General features: G+C 37.5%; 1 protein-coding gene across 1 annotated transcript in view; it reads right to left on the bottom strand.

Moving 5' to 3' along the window:
- The window catches only part of MRC1 (mannose receptor C-type 1), a 120,607-nt gene that overhangs the window by 47,673 nt on the left and 57,332 nt on the right, over positions 1 to 15,602 (bottom strand). The window contains 5 exon segments of the mRNA XM_043969197.1: positions 71 to 219; positions 2,410 to 2,525; positions 3,600 to 3,707; positions 8,537 to 8,694; positions 14,783 to 14,965. Coding sequence (XP_043825132.1) covers positions 71 to 219; positions 2,410 to 2,525; positions 3,600 to 3,707; positions 8,537 to 8,694; positions 14,783 to 14,965 — 714 coding nt within the window.

Here is a 15,602-nt window from a genome sequence, read left to right as displayed (position 1 = left end):
TTTATATTTTGTCCTGGACTAGAAAAACTAGAATATGAATCAAGGCATGAATTTAAAGTAATACAATTACCAGGCATAAGTGAATTCCAGTGTGTAAACTGGACAATTTCATCGATGGTCCACTTAAATGTCCCTTTGTTTTCTACATCTGAGAGTCCAATCCAAAAATATTTTTCAGGCCTCAGTCCAACAAAACTGGTCAAAAAGGCTTGTTCATATCTAAAAAGAGAATAGGAAACATACAAATTACATTATAGGATTTTCTCATAAAATATCGTTAGGAAACAAGTTGGGAAATACGTATCAATTATGCTTTTGTTCAATTTGGTTACTGCCTAAAAACAACAACAATAATAACTACCACTTATATAGCACTTTAAGGTTGATGAAGCTCTCCTAAAAATATCATCTCATTTTATTCCCACAAAATCCCTGGGAAGTATTGCTATTATTATCCTTATTTTTACAGATGAAGAAACTGAGGAAGACAACAGTTAAGTGACTTGCCCTGGGTCACACAGTAAGTATTTGAGGTAGGATTTTAACTCAGATCTTCCTGACCTCAGATCTAGGGCTATATCCACTGTGCAACCCAGCTACTAGATATATTACTACATATATGTGATTTTTTATGTATACAATATTCCCTTTAAGGAACTCTATAAGTCTCAGAGAGAAAAGATAGAATGGAATCACCGACTAAACATTCATGGCCCGGTATTCGGAGTTCGATATATGGGGAACATGGAAATTTATAAAGAGAAAGCTATTTTTCTATTTAAGCAGAATTTTGTAAACACAGGGTGAACAATAACAAAATGTTTAAAAAATCCTTTGGGACCATACAGCCTTATCTGCATGTAAATCTGTGAGACAAAAGTACCAAATATCAAGCAATGCAGAAACTTTGAAAGGCAATCTCGGGGCAGCAAGGTGGCACAGTGGATATAGAGCACTGGCCCTGGAGTCAGGAGTACCTGAGTTCAAATCCGGCCTCAGACACTAACACTTACTAGCTGTGTGACCCTGGGCAAGTCACTTAACCCCCAATTGCCCTCACTTAAAAAAAATAAATTAAAAAAAGAAAGAAAGAAAGGCAATCTCCAGGACAATCAGGGTGGAAAGCTATGAAAATCTAATGAATCCCAAGTTGCACATTGGATAGAGTGCAAGTCAAAAGTACTCATCTTCCTGAGTTCAAATCTGACTTCAGATACTTACTAGCTCTGTAATCCTGGGCAAATCACTTTACCTTGTTGCCTCTGTTTCCTCATCTGCCAAGGGGCTGAAGAAGGAAATGGCAAACCATGCGAGTATCTTTGCCACCCCAAATGGGATCATGAAGAGTCAGACATGAGTCAACAACAACAGCAAACAAAATCTTTTGGGGAATGACTGGGAAAGGGCAATGGAAATCATCTCACTAACCTTTAGTTTCCTTGCATGTACAAAGGGGAAATGTGTTCCCTAACTCACAGGGCTGTTTAGAGGAAAGCACTTCTCAAATCTGAAAGCACTATATAAAGTTGAGTTAGAATCACGATCACCCAGGCCAACCACACATTAGGTTCTGAATTGACAAAGCTTCCTTCAGTATTCCTTTTGCTTACAGTGCCACATCAGTCAGTACAAAGGTCACAGTGCAAGTCAGTAAGGAGCTGATCTTCTATCTACAAAGTGACATAGCTGAGTAAATACATGCAAAACTTATTACAAAGCCGTGGCAGTGTGGGACTATGTACTGAAAGATCTTCTTGCGTCTGACACATACTGGTTTTGTGCCCCTCGGCAAATCACTTAATCTCTTTATGCCCAGAAGATCTTTAACATTATAAATTGGAAAGCAGGTGCTGATCTGCATTTGTAGCAGAGCTACCTCATTGGAAGTCTTTATTCTTTAATAATTAATAATTATATATACATATATGTTATTAACCATATTTTAAGGCTTTGGGGGGTGCTTTATAAATATTTTATTGTCATGACCACTCTAGAAGTCTCCTTTTACAGATGAGTAAACTGAGATACAGAAGTTAAGTGACTTGCCTAGAATCACACCTCTAATGTGTCTGAGGCTAGATTTAGACTTAAGTCTTCTTGTTCCAAGTCTAGCACTCTGTACTGCCTAACTACCAAAGAAATCAAAGGTCCATTCAAAACAAAGCAAAACAAATATTACCCGGTAACACCTGCGTGTTGTTTTATATTACCAAAAGAGACATTTTAAAATCTTTTGAAGTGAAGAATGATGGATACATGAACCAAACTAAGATCATTTCTAATGTACTCTCTAGTTTTGTTTTGTTTTGTTTTAATGGGGAAATTCATATAACATTTCAGAGCCTAACGCTTTCAGCTGCACAGTCCTTCTTTCACAAATTTAATCAAAAAAAAGAAAGAATGATGTACCTGTCTTCCACAGTAGCTAGATAAGCCTTCTGATTAAGCAGGTCTGGTTTGCTTCTGCAAATGTTGAAAAGTGTTTGCCCAATCATATAACAGTAAAGGCCATGTCTTTTCCATCCCTAGTAATATAATCATAAAATAGTATATTAGCAGACTTTCATATTCATTTACAATGTATTTTTAAAAGAAAAACTTTGAAGGCCAACATATTAAATGGACAAGAAATCTCTAAATTTGTTTAAAGAACATATATCTATATATCTATATATAAATATACATACACATATGTACATATATACACACATATACATTTTTTTTAATCTGCATCAGACCATAGAGATGAGCAATGAATTGGGTCCTGAGTCAAACAGGAGGAAGAGAGCTGATTAGAAGCTCTTTTAGAAATTGTAAAGCTTTTTCAATGATCCCAAGTTCCCATGGAAAGTAAGACACAACTTTTTGATAACAGTATTTTTCAGTGTCATCTCATGGAATAGCTATGGAACATAACAATCTCCAAAGAATCATTTTTCTCCTCAAGTTCAATTAAACTGTATACTTTTTGAGGGCTGGCACTTCCCACCTTACAAATGAAGAAGCTGAGGCTGAGAGATATTAAGTAACATCTATGGTGAGACAGCTACAAAGTGTCTGAGATGGGATGTGATCCCATGCCTTCTTAACTGCAAATCCAACAGTATGCACTGGAGCACTTAACTCCCTTTTATATCAGATTCCAACTACATATGTCACTTTTCTTTTAAATATAGCCTGAAGGCAGAATAGTTTTACAAAATAATCATCCATGATGCCCCCAAGAAATGAAAATTAGCCCTTGCTCCTTAATCCAATAAGATAATATTTGTAACGCTCTTAACACAGTGCCTGCCACAATGAAGTGTTTAATAAATGTTTACTCTGTTCCCTTCAATCACATTATGCTCGATTGGGCATGCTACCCTCCTCTTAATATCCGACTGTTCCTATCTTCCAACCTGCCCCCCTCATTTTCATTGACCCCATTTCTCTTCTAATTCCCTTCCAGGCACAGCTTCCAACCTTGTAACACCTGTGGAGAGACTCAGCCATATCTGAGTGTTATAGACTTTGCCATATAACACGGACGCTTGGATGTATGGTGAAAACCAATGGAGTATAGAATCTTGGCTCATGTTAATACACTTGGCTCTCACCTTCTTGCATCCTTGTTCTTCTTCCACTACAGGTGGCTTGGAGAGTGGTTTCGACTTGCAGATGTAACCAAAATGACTCTCACAGGGGTGATCGGCCCAGTACGCATTCTGTGGAAAACAAAGAAAAAGAGAGCTGATCAGGGTCCTCCATCTTTTTGCAACTATGCCTCTGAGAGGGAAGATCAAGATCTAAGGTAGGTTGCTTGAGAGTAAAGAATTCTTATTCCTAATGCTTAGCCCAGTGTAGGCACAAAGTATGCAACCTGATTTGTTCATTCTCCATTTTGGAAGTGGAGTCCCTGATAGCTGATCTTCAATCACTTTCTGACTTTTCAAACCTTTACATACATACCCTACTATTCCTGCACAGTCTTCTCCCACTAGAATATAAATCCCTTAAGAGCACTGTTTGCCCAAGGAAGCTAGATGATGGCAGTGGATAGAGAGCTGGGCCTGAAATCAGCGGGTGATAACAGGACCTACCTCACAAGGCTCTTATGAGGATCAAATAAGGTAATATTTGTAAAGGCCTTGGCACTGAACAAATGCTTGTTTCTTTGTCCTGCCTCTTCTGTTGACTGACCTCAAGAACATACTTAACAAGGCCACTAGAGGTCAGTCTGGGACCATTCTTCTCACATTCTAATCAAGACAAGGAAATTTCTCTGATAGAGGAACTAGGGTACTAGGCAAATTACTTCTTCCAAGCCCCGTGGTGTTCCTACCCAACAGCTGGTGCTTTTAATATTACATCTGGCTGCCCCAAACATCTCAGTGCATCATTCTACCTCCCCTACCTAAAACCCTGGTTAGAAGCCACTCTTCTCCATCAAACCGTCAGTCTATTTCTTAGTGTAATGGGGAAATGAAGCGAATAAGCATTTATATAGTGCCTACTATGTGCCAGGTGCTGTGCTAAGTGCTTTACAAATATCTCATTTGACCCTCAAAACAACCTATAGGAAACCCCAGGAAACCAAGGCAGACAGAGGTTAAGAGGTCATATGTCCAGATGACACAGCTAGCAAACATTTGAAGACAAATTTGAACTCAGATTTTCCTGACTACAGGTCCAGCATTTCATCTGGAGGCTTTTAGTCTAATGCTGTACATATGCTATACATGAATACAGCCCCAGAATTATGGTCCCTGTTCATTCATTTTATCATTCATTTATTCATTCATTTTATTATTCATTCATTCAATAAACAATTGCTAAGGACCTACTATGTGCCTATCACTATGCTGAGTGTTGGGGGATATAAAGACAAAAAAGAAACAACCCATGAGGCCCTCAAAGTACTTAATGTTTTATGCAGAAAGACAATATGTATACAGAAAAATAAAAGCAAAATATATACCAAGTAATTTGGGAGAACACTAGCTAACATTAAGACCAGGATAGGCTTTGAGTAAGAGGCAGCATTTGATGAGTTTTTAGATACCAAGAGGCCGAGATGAAAAAAGAGGTCATTCCAGGTATGGGGGTCAGTCTGTGCAAAGGCAAGGAGGTGAGAGGTATAACATTGTTTATGAGGAAAGGTGAGTAATTCAATATGGCTAGACCAAAGAAGGTGTGAAGGCGGGAGATGGTGCATTATAAGCCTGCAAGTGTAAACAGTTTAGAACTGGCAAGAATGCCTGCATAAAGAAAGAGACAGAGAGCGGAGCAACTAGGTGGCACAGTAGATTAAAGCACCGGCCCTGGATTCAGGAGGACTTGAGTTCAAATCTAGTCTCAAACACTTGACACTAGCTGTGTGACCCTGGACAAGTCACTTAACCTTCATTGCCCTCCCCCCCCCCCAAAAAAAGAGAGACAGACAGAAAATCTAACTGCCTTATATGTAAGCTGAAATCAAGCAATAATTGCAAAAATGTCTTTACTTAAATGGAATTTTTTTTTAAAGTTGAGTTTTTTTTTTTTTTCAAATGGAAAGGGAAGGGAGTCAGGAGTAGAAAAGTAGAAATAACTAGAAAACAAGGGAATATCTCTTATATTCAATTATTCATGGCATGGTGTCCAGCATACTATATTTGGAAGGGGATGACAGTTCTGATCCCATCTCTGCCCCTTAAACAGAGTACAACGTAAACTTCTGGTTTTCCATCTATAAAATGTAAGGGTTGGACTAGATTGCTTATCTTCTAGATCATCTAAGGTATCTTCCAGATCTAAATCTGTAATCCTAAGTATGATCTCTTGAACCCCCCTCGGTATTTCCACAAGGTGCACCAAGAAAAGATAAACTCTTACCAAAGCAAGGAACATGTTTTAAACGTTGCTTGTCAGATCAGCATTGGAATTAGAGACCCTGTACATGTCTCAGCCTCATGTTTGACCACCCTAGGCTCACCGGCAACCACAACCAATGCATCTTTACTTTAAGTTCTATTATTTATGTTATCATTTCCTGTACCTGAACATTACTACAATTTTAACACCTTGTGACCCGAGACAGATTGGGAAAATCAAAAGGGCACTTTTACATGCTTGTAATGTTCAGAGAATGTGTTTAAAGAGAATACTGTGATGAAATAATGAGATTTAGCAGATACTCAAAGACCCACCTGGAGATTAATCTAGACTGATTGAATCAAGGGAGAGTGATTAACTGCTGATTAGCCTACTTCAAGTTAACTGGATTGTAATCACACTTTGAGAACACCTTCAGAACCAATGGATTTGGATGATGCCAACCAATCAGCTTGAAGCAGTGTGTAAGGACCACCTCTGTTCCAGACCTATAAAAAGCTTCCACAATCAGTTTGCTGGAGAGAGTTCGCAATTGAAGCAGGCTTGTGGCAGAGGATTTGAGGAAGAACCAGACCAGGCTGGAACTCTAGGCTAAATCAGCTTTTTTCTTAACTTTCTGAACTCCATGGGAATATCGGTATGCTTTAATAAATGTTTAATGCCCAAGGACTGGTGCTAAAGCTTCTAATTTAAGGTGACCACAATTTAGATTTTAAACATCACAATACTGAACACATGCCCTGTGTTCAACATTTTTTTAATAGAAACTAAAACTTTTATACATGCTTAAGTCAACCAAATAATAAAAAAAATGTGAAATAAAGAAAAAAATACTTTTAATTGTGAACTAGCAATGAAGAAATTAATGCCTATAGTACTTGTCTCTCAGGGTTGATATATGATTCAAATAAGAAGCTTTTTTAAAACACTTTGTAAATCTTAAAAATTAAAGTGCTATTATGTCAGCTTATGTCAATTATTGTTGTAATAAAGTCTAGAAAAAATTAGGTGGCTAATTATGACAATTTAGGGCTAAATAGTGTTCCTACATAGTATGTACCAGAAGTTTTTGTCTGGTATTAAGCTGCATTAAAATCAGAGACTTTGGGGACACCCTAAATATGTAGCAAGTGCATCATAATCCTGTGTGGAATGCAGTACATGTATTATTCATCCCATTTTACAGATAAGGAAACAGATTTTCAAGAAGCTGAAATGATTCCCTCCAAATTATACAACAAAGTGCAAGAGCCTCAAAACCAAGTCATAGGCTCATGGGTTTATCAATTTAGAGCTAGAAGAGATGCCAGAAGAAATCTAGGACAATTGCTCCATTTTGCAGACATCCTAGAGCCACAGAGAGGTTAGATGACTTATCTAAGGTGGTAAGTAACAGAATTAGGATGTGAAACAGGGTTGTACTGGAGCCAGTTCATACCAACTCTCAAAGTCCATTGTTAAAATTTCAGTGTGAGCATTTGTACCTCATAAATCAGCAAATACTACAAATCAGGGCTGTTTTTGTTTTGTTGTGTTGTGTCTTCTTGATTGTCTAGACTTAAGAAAGTGATAAAGAGTTAATACCAGTTAGAATTAAAATTGTGTTGATACATTGTTTTCTGGAGAGCTGGTTGTTAAACATTTACCAGAACCCCACTGATTTGATTTCAAGTCTTTTAACATTGAATCCAGCACTTCTTCCATTGTACCACACTGACTCATGACCAGGTACACATTGATATTTGTGGCAGAAGAGGACCTAGGACTCTTGGCAAACTGAACGTATCCAATCTATGAGTATAAGCACTTTAAAGTGTTGAATTAATTTGTTTCCTATCTACTATTAGATTTTTTTAGATGATAATCATGATTATTTTGATTCAGTCAGGTATTCTTTATTTTATTTTATTTTTGGGGGGTGGGGCAATGAGGGTTAAGTGACTTGCCCAGGGTCACACAGCTAGTAAGTATCAAGTGTCTTGATGCCAGATTTGAGCTCAGGTCCTCCTGAATCCAGGGCCGGTGCTTTATCCACTGCATCACCTAGCCGCCCAGTCAGGTACTCTTTAATGTATGGATACCAGAATTTGTTAAGTGGCAGACACCCTAAGCTCAAAAAATATAATGTGGCATATTTTCAGGGAACTGATCATGCCGTGAAAGGCTGTGTCTACTACGTGGAGAGCTAGCTAGAATGAGAGCCAAATTCTCCTTGTGTACAGAATCCTCATAGACAGGATCCAGACAAAAGTGGCCAACATGACCAGCCATTTCTGGTTAATTATTTTTTTGGGGGGGCAATGAGGGTTAAGAGACTTGCCCAGGGTCACACAGCTAGTAAGTGTCAAGTGTCTGAGGCCAGATTTGAACTCAGGTCCTCCTGAATCTGGGGCCAGTGCTTTATCCACTGTGCCACCTAGTTAATTTTTGATGTAACCCACTCATTTCTGTTAGGGCCCTTTTACAAGCTGCTAGACGTTCCTCTTTAAAAGCTACCTGGAACCAGATGGAAGGTCAACTTCTAGTTAATATTTTATCTGGGTAAATTTGACCTATGCCCACCCAACCTAAATAACCATTCATAAGGGGCTGAACAGAAAGAGGAGAGGACATTGTGAATGATGTGGTTTGAGGCAAGCTCTGGCTATTGCAAGATGGCGATAATTGAGTATTCTCTTACTTTTCCCTTCATCACGACGCAATCTTCCTGCCTGTTGTTTGCATGACTTGGCTCTCCAGGCAACCATTTGGTGAAGGTTACAGGGGTCCCATCACTCCATTCAAAATACATTTGAATCCTGAGATCATTTAACCCAATCCACAGTATATCTGAGTTGTCTAAACAGAAAGAAAAAAAATACAAGGACACATTTTTATATGAGCGTAGATGAAGTGGGGGCACAGGGGAGGGAAGGAATCACTTCCTGGAAGGTAAGAAGGGCAAAGGGCAATTGTGACTTTCTGCTTTATCAGCATCAGGTCTACTCTTTTTATGGGCCCTATTGCTGTCATAAAGCATCATCGACTTGATTGTTAGAATTACTCTAGCAAAGATTCTTTAGGGAGGGCTCAAACTCCTTCTATATTCCCTGTTTTCTGTCTGTCTACACTGAATTACAAAGGTATGACTCTGTAATCAGGTTTAATAAACGAGTTATAAATCCTATTTTGTATGGATAGTGACAACTAAACAAATATGTTCTTGGTAAATAAGTTCAATTAAGCCAACCCACCATCTTATATAGTTATTTTTTTGGTACAAATAATTGATGGAAACTTTTCTATTCCTGAAAAATCATACTCAGTTCCCCATCCCCAGGACAGTCAATTATACCCTACTTGTATAGCCAGTTACATGATCAACCATTTCTAAATCTTCTGATTTGTGTTTTTAAAAATAAATAAATAAAACTACAAATTCAACAAATCTCAGAGCTGGAAAGGTGCTCAGAGTCCATACTATACCTAAAAGGGGATCTCCTTAAGAAAGTACCCCACAAAATGGTCATCCAGCCTTTGCTCAGAGACCTCAAGTGAAGGGTTCATGTTTTTTTCTGGCTTGTCAGATATCTATTTTGTGTTATAGACACATTACCTCACAAGAAAGTCCATTCCATTTTTGGATAGCTATAATTGCCCAGAAGTTTTTTCCTTACACCAACCCTAAATTTGCCTCTTTGTAACTTCCATTGTAACTAGTTCTCATCTCTTGGGTCAAGCAGAAGAATATTTAATCTTCCATGAAACAGTCATGAAAATACTTGAAGATAATTGAAATCCCATCTCCAGCTCCTTTCCACCCTGACATCTTCTCTTCTTTGAGCTACACATTCCCATTTCCTTCAATTGATCCTAATATGGCAGGAGTTTGAGGTCATTCACCATCTTAGTTGCCCTCTTGTTGGCAGCTTATCAATGTCCTTGTGGTTTACCAATGTCCTTTCTGAAATGAATACCCATATCACAACCCACATACCAAATGGGGTTTTTTCACTGTAAAGTACAGAAGAACTATCATTTCCTCAGTTATGGACATTCAAACCATTATGAGTCCATTGGATATTTGGGGCTACCATATCCCTACCTCTACCAAATTTCCCTTTAGGAAATAGTGGAGGATAGAAGGGCCTGGCATGCTATGATCCATTGGGTCACAAATAGTCAGGCACAACTAAACTGCACAACGGTCCCTGTTACTCATAGTAGGCTGGTGCTTCACTAAAACCACCAGATTTTTTTATATAAACATCTCCTTCATATTCTAATTGTGAGATAGATTTTGCATATGGAAGACTCTATACTTATCCCTATGGAGTATTATATTAGATTTGACCCAATTCCAAAATCTTTCAGAATTCTAAATCCATCACCCAATTCATTAAATATCCCTCCCAGTTTCAACTCGTGCAAATTTGATAAGCATGCCAATCATGACGTATTCCAAGTCCTTGATCAACATGTTTAATACCTCAGGACCAAGCAGAGATTCCCTGAGGCATACTAGTGGAGGCTCCCTGCCAAGAAGACATTAAACCATTAATAACAATTCTTTGGGTCTGGACATTCAACCTGTTTCAAATCCACCTAACTGTAATATTACTTTGCCCACATCCCTTCGCCTTTTCCTTCAGAATAGTAGCATTTATGACATGGAGCAGTAACATTAATATCATCAAATAAAAAATTTAAATTATCTAAAAATTCTATTATTCCATTGATGGTTCTATATTCGAGGCACTTGAATCTTTGTGATAAAATTGACTAAAGTATGAAACAATATAAATTGAAGAGGTGAGTTATATCTTGACTATTGTCATTAAACTGTTAGTCAATTAAATCATTAGTAAGCTTGATTGCTGATTTCCTATCTGCAAGTAGATTTTGAGGGCATTTGGTGGAAAGTTTTTGAACAATAAGTTTTAATTTTAAGTTTTACTTTCAGTTTAAGTTTTAGTAATAAGAAGAATAAATTTAGTAAAAAAGAATAATGCATCATCTTAGTAAAATGAAATAGTTTCCCTTAAATTAAAAGATTTCCAGATACTCTGGAAAGTAATGTGGAATTATGTTAAGGATATTATTAAAATATCCATGCCCTTTGACCCAGAGCTCCCACTGCTAAGCATATACCCTAAGAAGGTCCAAGCTAGAAAGGTGCAATATATACCAAAAGATTTATAGAAATATTTTTTGTAGTAGCAAAGAACTAGAAACAAAGAAGCATCTTACTGATGGAGGACTTGCTAAACAAGTTGTGATATATTAAGATAATGCAATATTACTGCATCTTGGAAAATGACAAATATAAAGAATAGAGAGAAGTTTGGGAAGACATATATAAAGTAATGCAAAAGGTAGAAACAAAACTAGAATGTATACCCCTATATACACAAGCACACACACATACATATATAAATATACATATATGTGAAGAAGGGGAAAGGTAATTATTATTTGGAAACAAAGGTGGTATAAAAACAAGAGATGTCCGTTTTTAAAAGCAGTAAGAGGGGCAACTAGTTGGTGCAGTGGATAAAGCACCTGCCCTGGATTTCAGGAGGACCTGAGTTCAAATCTGACCTCAGACACTTGACACTTACTAGCTGTGTGACCCTGGACAAGTCACTTAACCCTCATTGCCCCACAAAAAAAGCAGTATGAATTAATGACTCAAAGTTTAAGCACTTCTCATGTAGTCCTAGAAGAGCTCATAGACATTTTTCTTTGGATTTGTTTGTCAGTGTTTCTTCAGGTGCATTTTGGGAGTTTTTCTGGGGTGTTTGTAGGGATCTAGGTCCCTCTAGATCCTCAGACAACATCATCTAACTTCTACCTTCAGTTTAAGCATTTCCCAAAATGAAACTTACAGTAGACCCTGAAAAATATGTTTAATTCTCTAGAGATTCTGTCAGGAGCTATGCTTATGTCAAAATACCAATGTGTCAGTTTAATTTGATCATTTTCACCTTGGCAATAAAACTACTTGCCAGAAGATTGCAAAGATATTGTTATGGAGAGTGAGGAAAAATTGGTTAGATCCTGAAAATGTTAAAAGACTTCCCCTATTTCAGGATTTCCTTCAGTGGTTTTAGCCCTTCCGCTAAACACCACCGAACTTCATTTTTAGAGAAGTCCATGATTGGCTGAAGGCCAATAGCAGCAGGTGTTTCCAGTGTTCTGAATCATGAATGACTGAATGTCATTTGCAAGAGTGGTGCACAGTTCTTTCCTTAGCTCATCTGGAAAAGATGGTAAACTAAGAGGCTCTGAGCTCACCACTAAGCACATTGGGTGCCAGTTTTTTTCCGGTAGATGTTGACACTGACAGATAGGCTGTGCAGTGAATAGAACCCAGGATTTGGAGTCAGAGAGACCTAAGTTCAAATCCTTCCTCAGTTACTCACTAGCTAAGTGATCCTGAGCAAATTATTTCTCTTAGCCTCGGGTTCCTCATATGTTAAATGGAGTTTTCGGGGTTATGGTGAAGTGAAAATGAAATAACATGCAAAGTGTTTAAAATATTTTACAGTGCTTTATAAGGGTTAACTATCATTATGATTGATCTTGAGCACTAGTCCCTCAGCAGTATCTGGAGAAGTGAGGACTTGGCTATAAAGTGTGAAGGATGATCTTCTACAGAAGATTGGCTAACTCTTAAGTCGAGTTTTAAAATAACTAATGGTTGTACCCCTATTTCTCATTCTCCTCTTTTTATGGGCTCTCTCGTTCTCAACTTTAACAGCCATCTCCTTAACTCTTGTTTCTTTTTCTAATTTTCTCACTTGTTCCATAGCTATGCATCAGGAAGGGGTTGGCCTCTATCCTAATCGTGATCCATTTCCTCTTGTTCTGCTTGATGGAAACAGATGACCTAACAGCTATTGATTCAGAAAATTCATCATAGTTCCAGTGCTCCAACTCGTTGTCGTAGGTGTTTATTGAGTTTCTGGCCTCATTTATATTCAGGATCATGGGACACTAGAATTGGAAAGGACCTCAGAGACCGTTCATTCCAATCCATACCCCATAAGGAATTTCCACTTTAATGTGATCCTCCAATCTTCACTTGAACATCTCCAATGAGGGTAAACCCACAACCTTTCAAGACAGCCCATTTCACTTAACACTAACTCTAATCTTTTTTTGGAAGTTCTTCCTGAAATCAAATCTAAATTTACCTCTCAGAAACTTCTACCTACTGCTCTTACTTTTCCTTTTTGGCACCAAACAAAACAAGTCTAATCCTTCTTACACATGGAAGCCTTTCAGATACTTAAAGTTATTATATAGGGCAGCTAGGTGACATAGAGCACCAGCCCTGGAGTCAAAAGGACTTAAGTTCAAATCCAGCTTCTGACACTTGACACTTACTAGCTGTGTGACCCTGGGCAGGTCACTTAATTCCAATTGCTTCACACACAACAAAATTTTAAAAGAAAGAAAGAAAATTACTATATTTCCTTGAGTCTCCTCTCCTTTGAGCTAAGCATTCCCAGTTCCTTCCACTGGTCCTTGAATGATATGGAGTCAAGTTTCTTCCTCATTCTGCTTAGCCTCCCAACTTATCAATGTCCTTCCTAAAATGTGAACTGAACATAATACTCAAGGAATGTTAAGACTAGAGAAGTACAGTGGGATTATTCTTATTCCTGGAAGCTATCCCTATATCTCAATACAAACCAAGACTGCATTAGCTTTTTCTTTTTTTACTACTATATAATGCTATTGATTCATATTGTTTGAATTACACTAAACTCCCAGATATTTTACAAACTGTTGTCTCTTCATTTCTCCTAGCTTATATTCTCTCTTCACCATTGAATTTCACTTTGTTAGATTTGGATAAATATTCTACTCCATCAAGGTCTCTTTTGATACGTGACTATCATGAAGGGGATGAGCTATCTCTGAGAGCTTTATGTCATCTGAACATTTCATAGGTATGTCATTGATGCCTTTATCCAGGTAATTTATACAATCATACAAGGCCAACTACAAATCCTTGAGACACTCTGCTAGAGACTACCTGCCAAGCTGATATTGAACCATAACTACTCTTAGAAGGAAGTCACTCAACTACTTCTGACTCCTGTTAATTATACTGTCATTTAGCCGACATTTTACATCTTTTTTCAATAATAGTGTGAGAAATTTTATCGAATGCTTTGCTAAAATAAATGGCATCTACAACATTGTCCTGATCTACTCTGTCCAAAATATATATATATATATATATATATATATATATATATATATATATATATATATATATATATATATATATATGGTTAGTCTAGCATGACTTGTTCTTAAAGACTTCCTTTTGTTGGCCCATTGTGATCACCATTTCTTTTTCTGGATGGTTACTCTCTCTTCTAATGATTCATTCTAGAATTTTACCATGAATCAAGTCCAGTTCACTGGCCTGTAACTTGCAGGATCTTTTCTCTGTTGTTATTGAGTTGTTTTAGTCATGGCTGACTCTTCATGACCCCATTTGGGGCTTTTCTGGCAAAGATACTGGAGTGGTTTGCCATTTCCTTCTCTCACTCATTTGACAGATGAGGAACTGAAGCAAACAGGGTTAAATGATTTGCCCAGGGTCATACAGCTAGTAAAAGTCCAAAACCAGATTTGAACTCAGGAAGATGACTCCAGACCCAGCAAGCTATCTATTGGGCCACCTAAATCCTAAGGACTTGCCTCAGGCCCATCTAGGTTCTGTAACTTACAGATGGTCACACAGTTATTAAATGCCAAAAAGGAAATTTGAATTCAGATATTTCTGATTCTAAAGCCAACATGTACACTGCCTCCACTTCTCCTAAAGAATCTTAGTATTTCATAATTAAGAACATCTATAATTGCAACCTCAGGGAGTAGGAAGTAGAAAAGTAGAAAATACTGTGCTTGTATGAATTCTTACCATATCCCAACTGGGAAAAAATAAAGTCAAATTCCTCTATACTGTGGATGCTAGCCAGATCTCCTCCTTCCTTTCTGCAGGCAGTTAAGGCATCTTTTTGTATTTTGAGTTCTCTATTAATTTTGTAACAGTGACCTGCATAGGGCCACCATTGGCTTGGACAGGCGATAGGAACATCACTTTCTAGAAAATAAAAATAAAAAATGTTTGAGATCAAACAAAAGAAATATTTAAGTGAATAGCCACTAATAATATTTTCAGACAATGTACATTTATACATACCTCTGTGAAAGCAAATCAAGATGAGAACCAGAAATAAAAATATCTTTTGATTTTGTGGCTCATGTGCACAAAACAGGTTAGTTTCTTAGAATAAAAAGCAGGGAACTCTATCCTTTGCATTCAACTAAGTTTAATTGGAAATCCAAGGAAATCTTGTTTACTAAATTTTGTTGTTGTTGAGTCTGACTCTTAATAACCCAATTTGAGGTTTTCTTGGCAAAGATACCACAGTGGTTTGCCACTTCCTTCTCCAGCTCATTTTAAAGATGAGGAAACTGAGGCAAACAGGGTTAAGTGACTCACCCAGGGTCACACAGCTAGTAAGTATCTGAGGCCAGATTTGAGTTCAAGAAAATAAGCCTTCCTAACTCCAGGTCCATCATTATATGTACTGCCCCTTTGCAATATAGTCAACAACAAACATTTTCAGAGCTTCTATTCAGTACAACCCACCAGTAACAGGAGACATTTTACTTGTTCTCAGGTATATTATCACCTACCTGAAAATCCAGGACATAGAAAAAAATAAACAACAATG

This window comes from Dromiciops gliroides, chromosome 5 (genome assembly GCF_019393635.1).
Source record: "Dromiciops gliroides isolate mDroGli1 chromosome 5, mDroGli1.pri, whole genome shotgun sequence".
In the NCBI taxonomy this organism is placed as follows: Eukaryota; Metazoa; Chordata; class Mammalia; order Microbiotheria; family Microbiotheriidae; genus Dromiciops; species Dromiciops gliroides.
The sequence above is the reverse complement of the archived record's forward strand: the minus strand, read 5'-3'. Positions and strand labels throughout refer to the sequence as shown.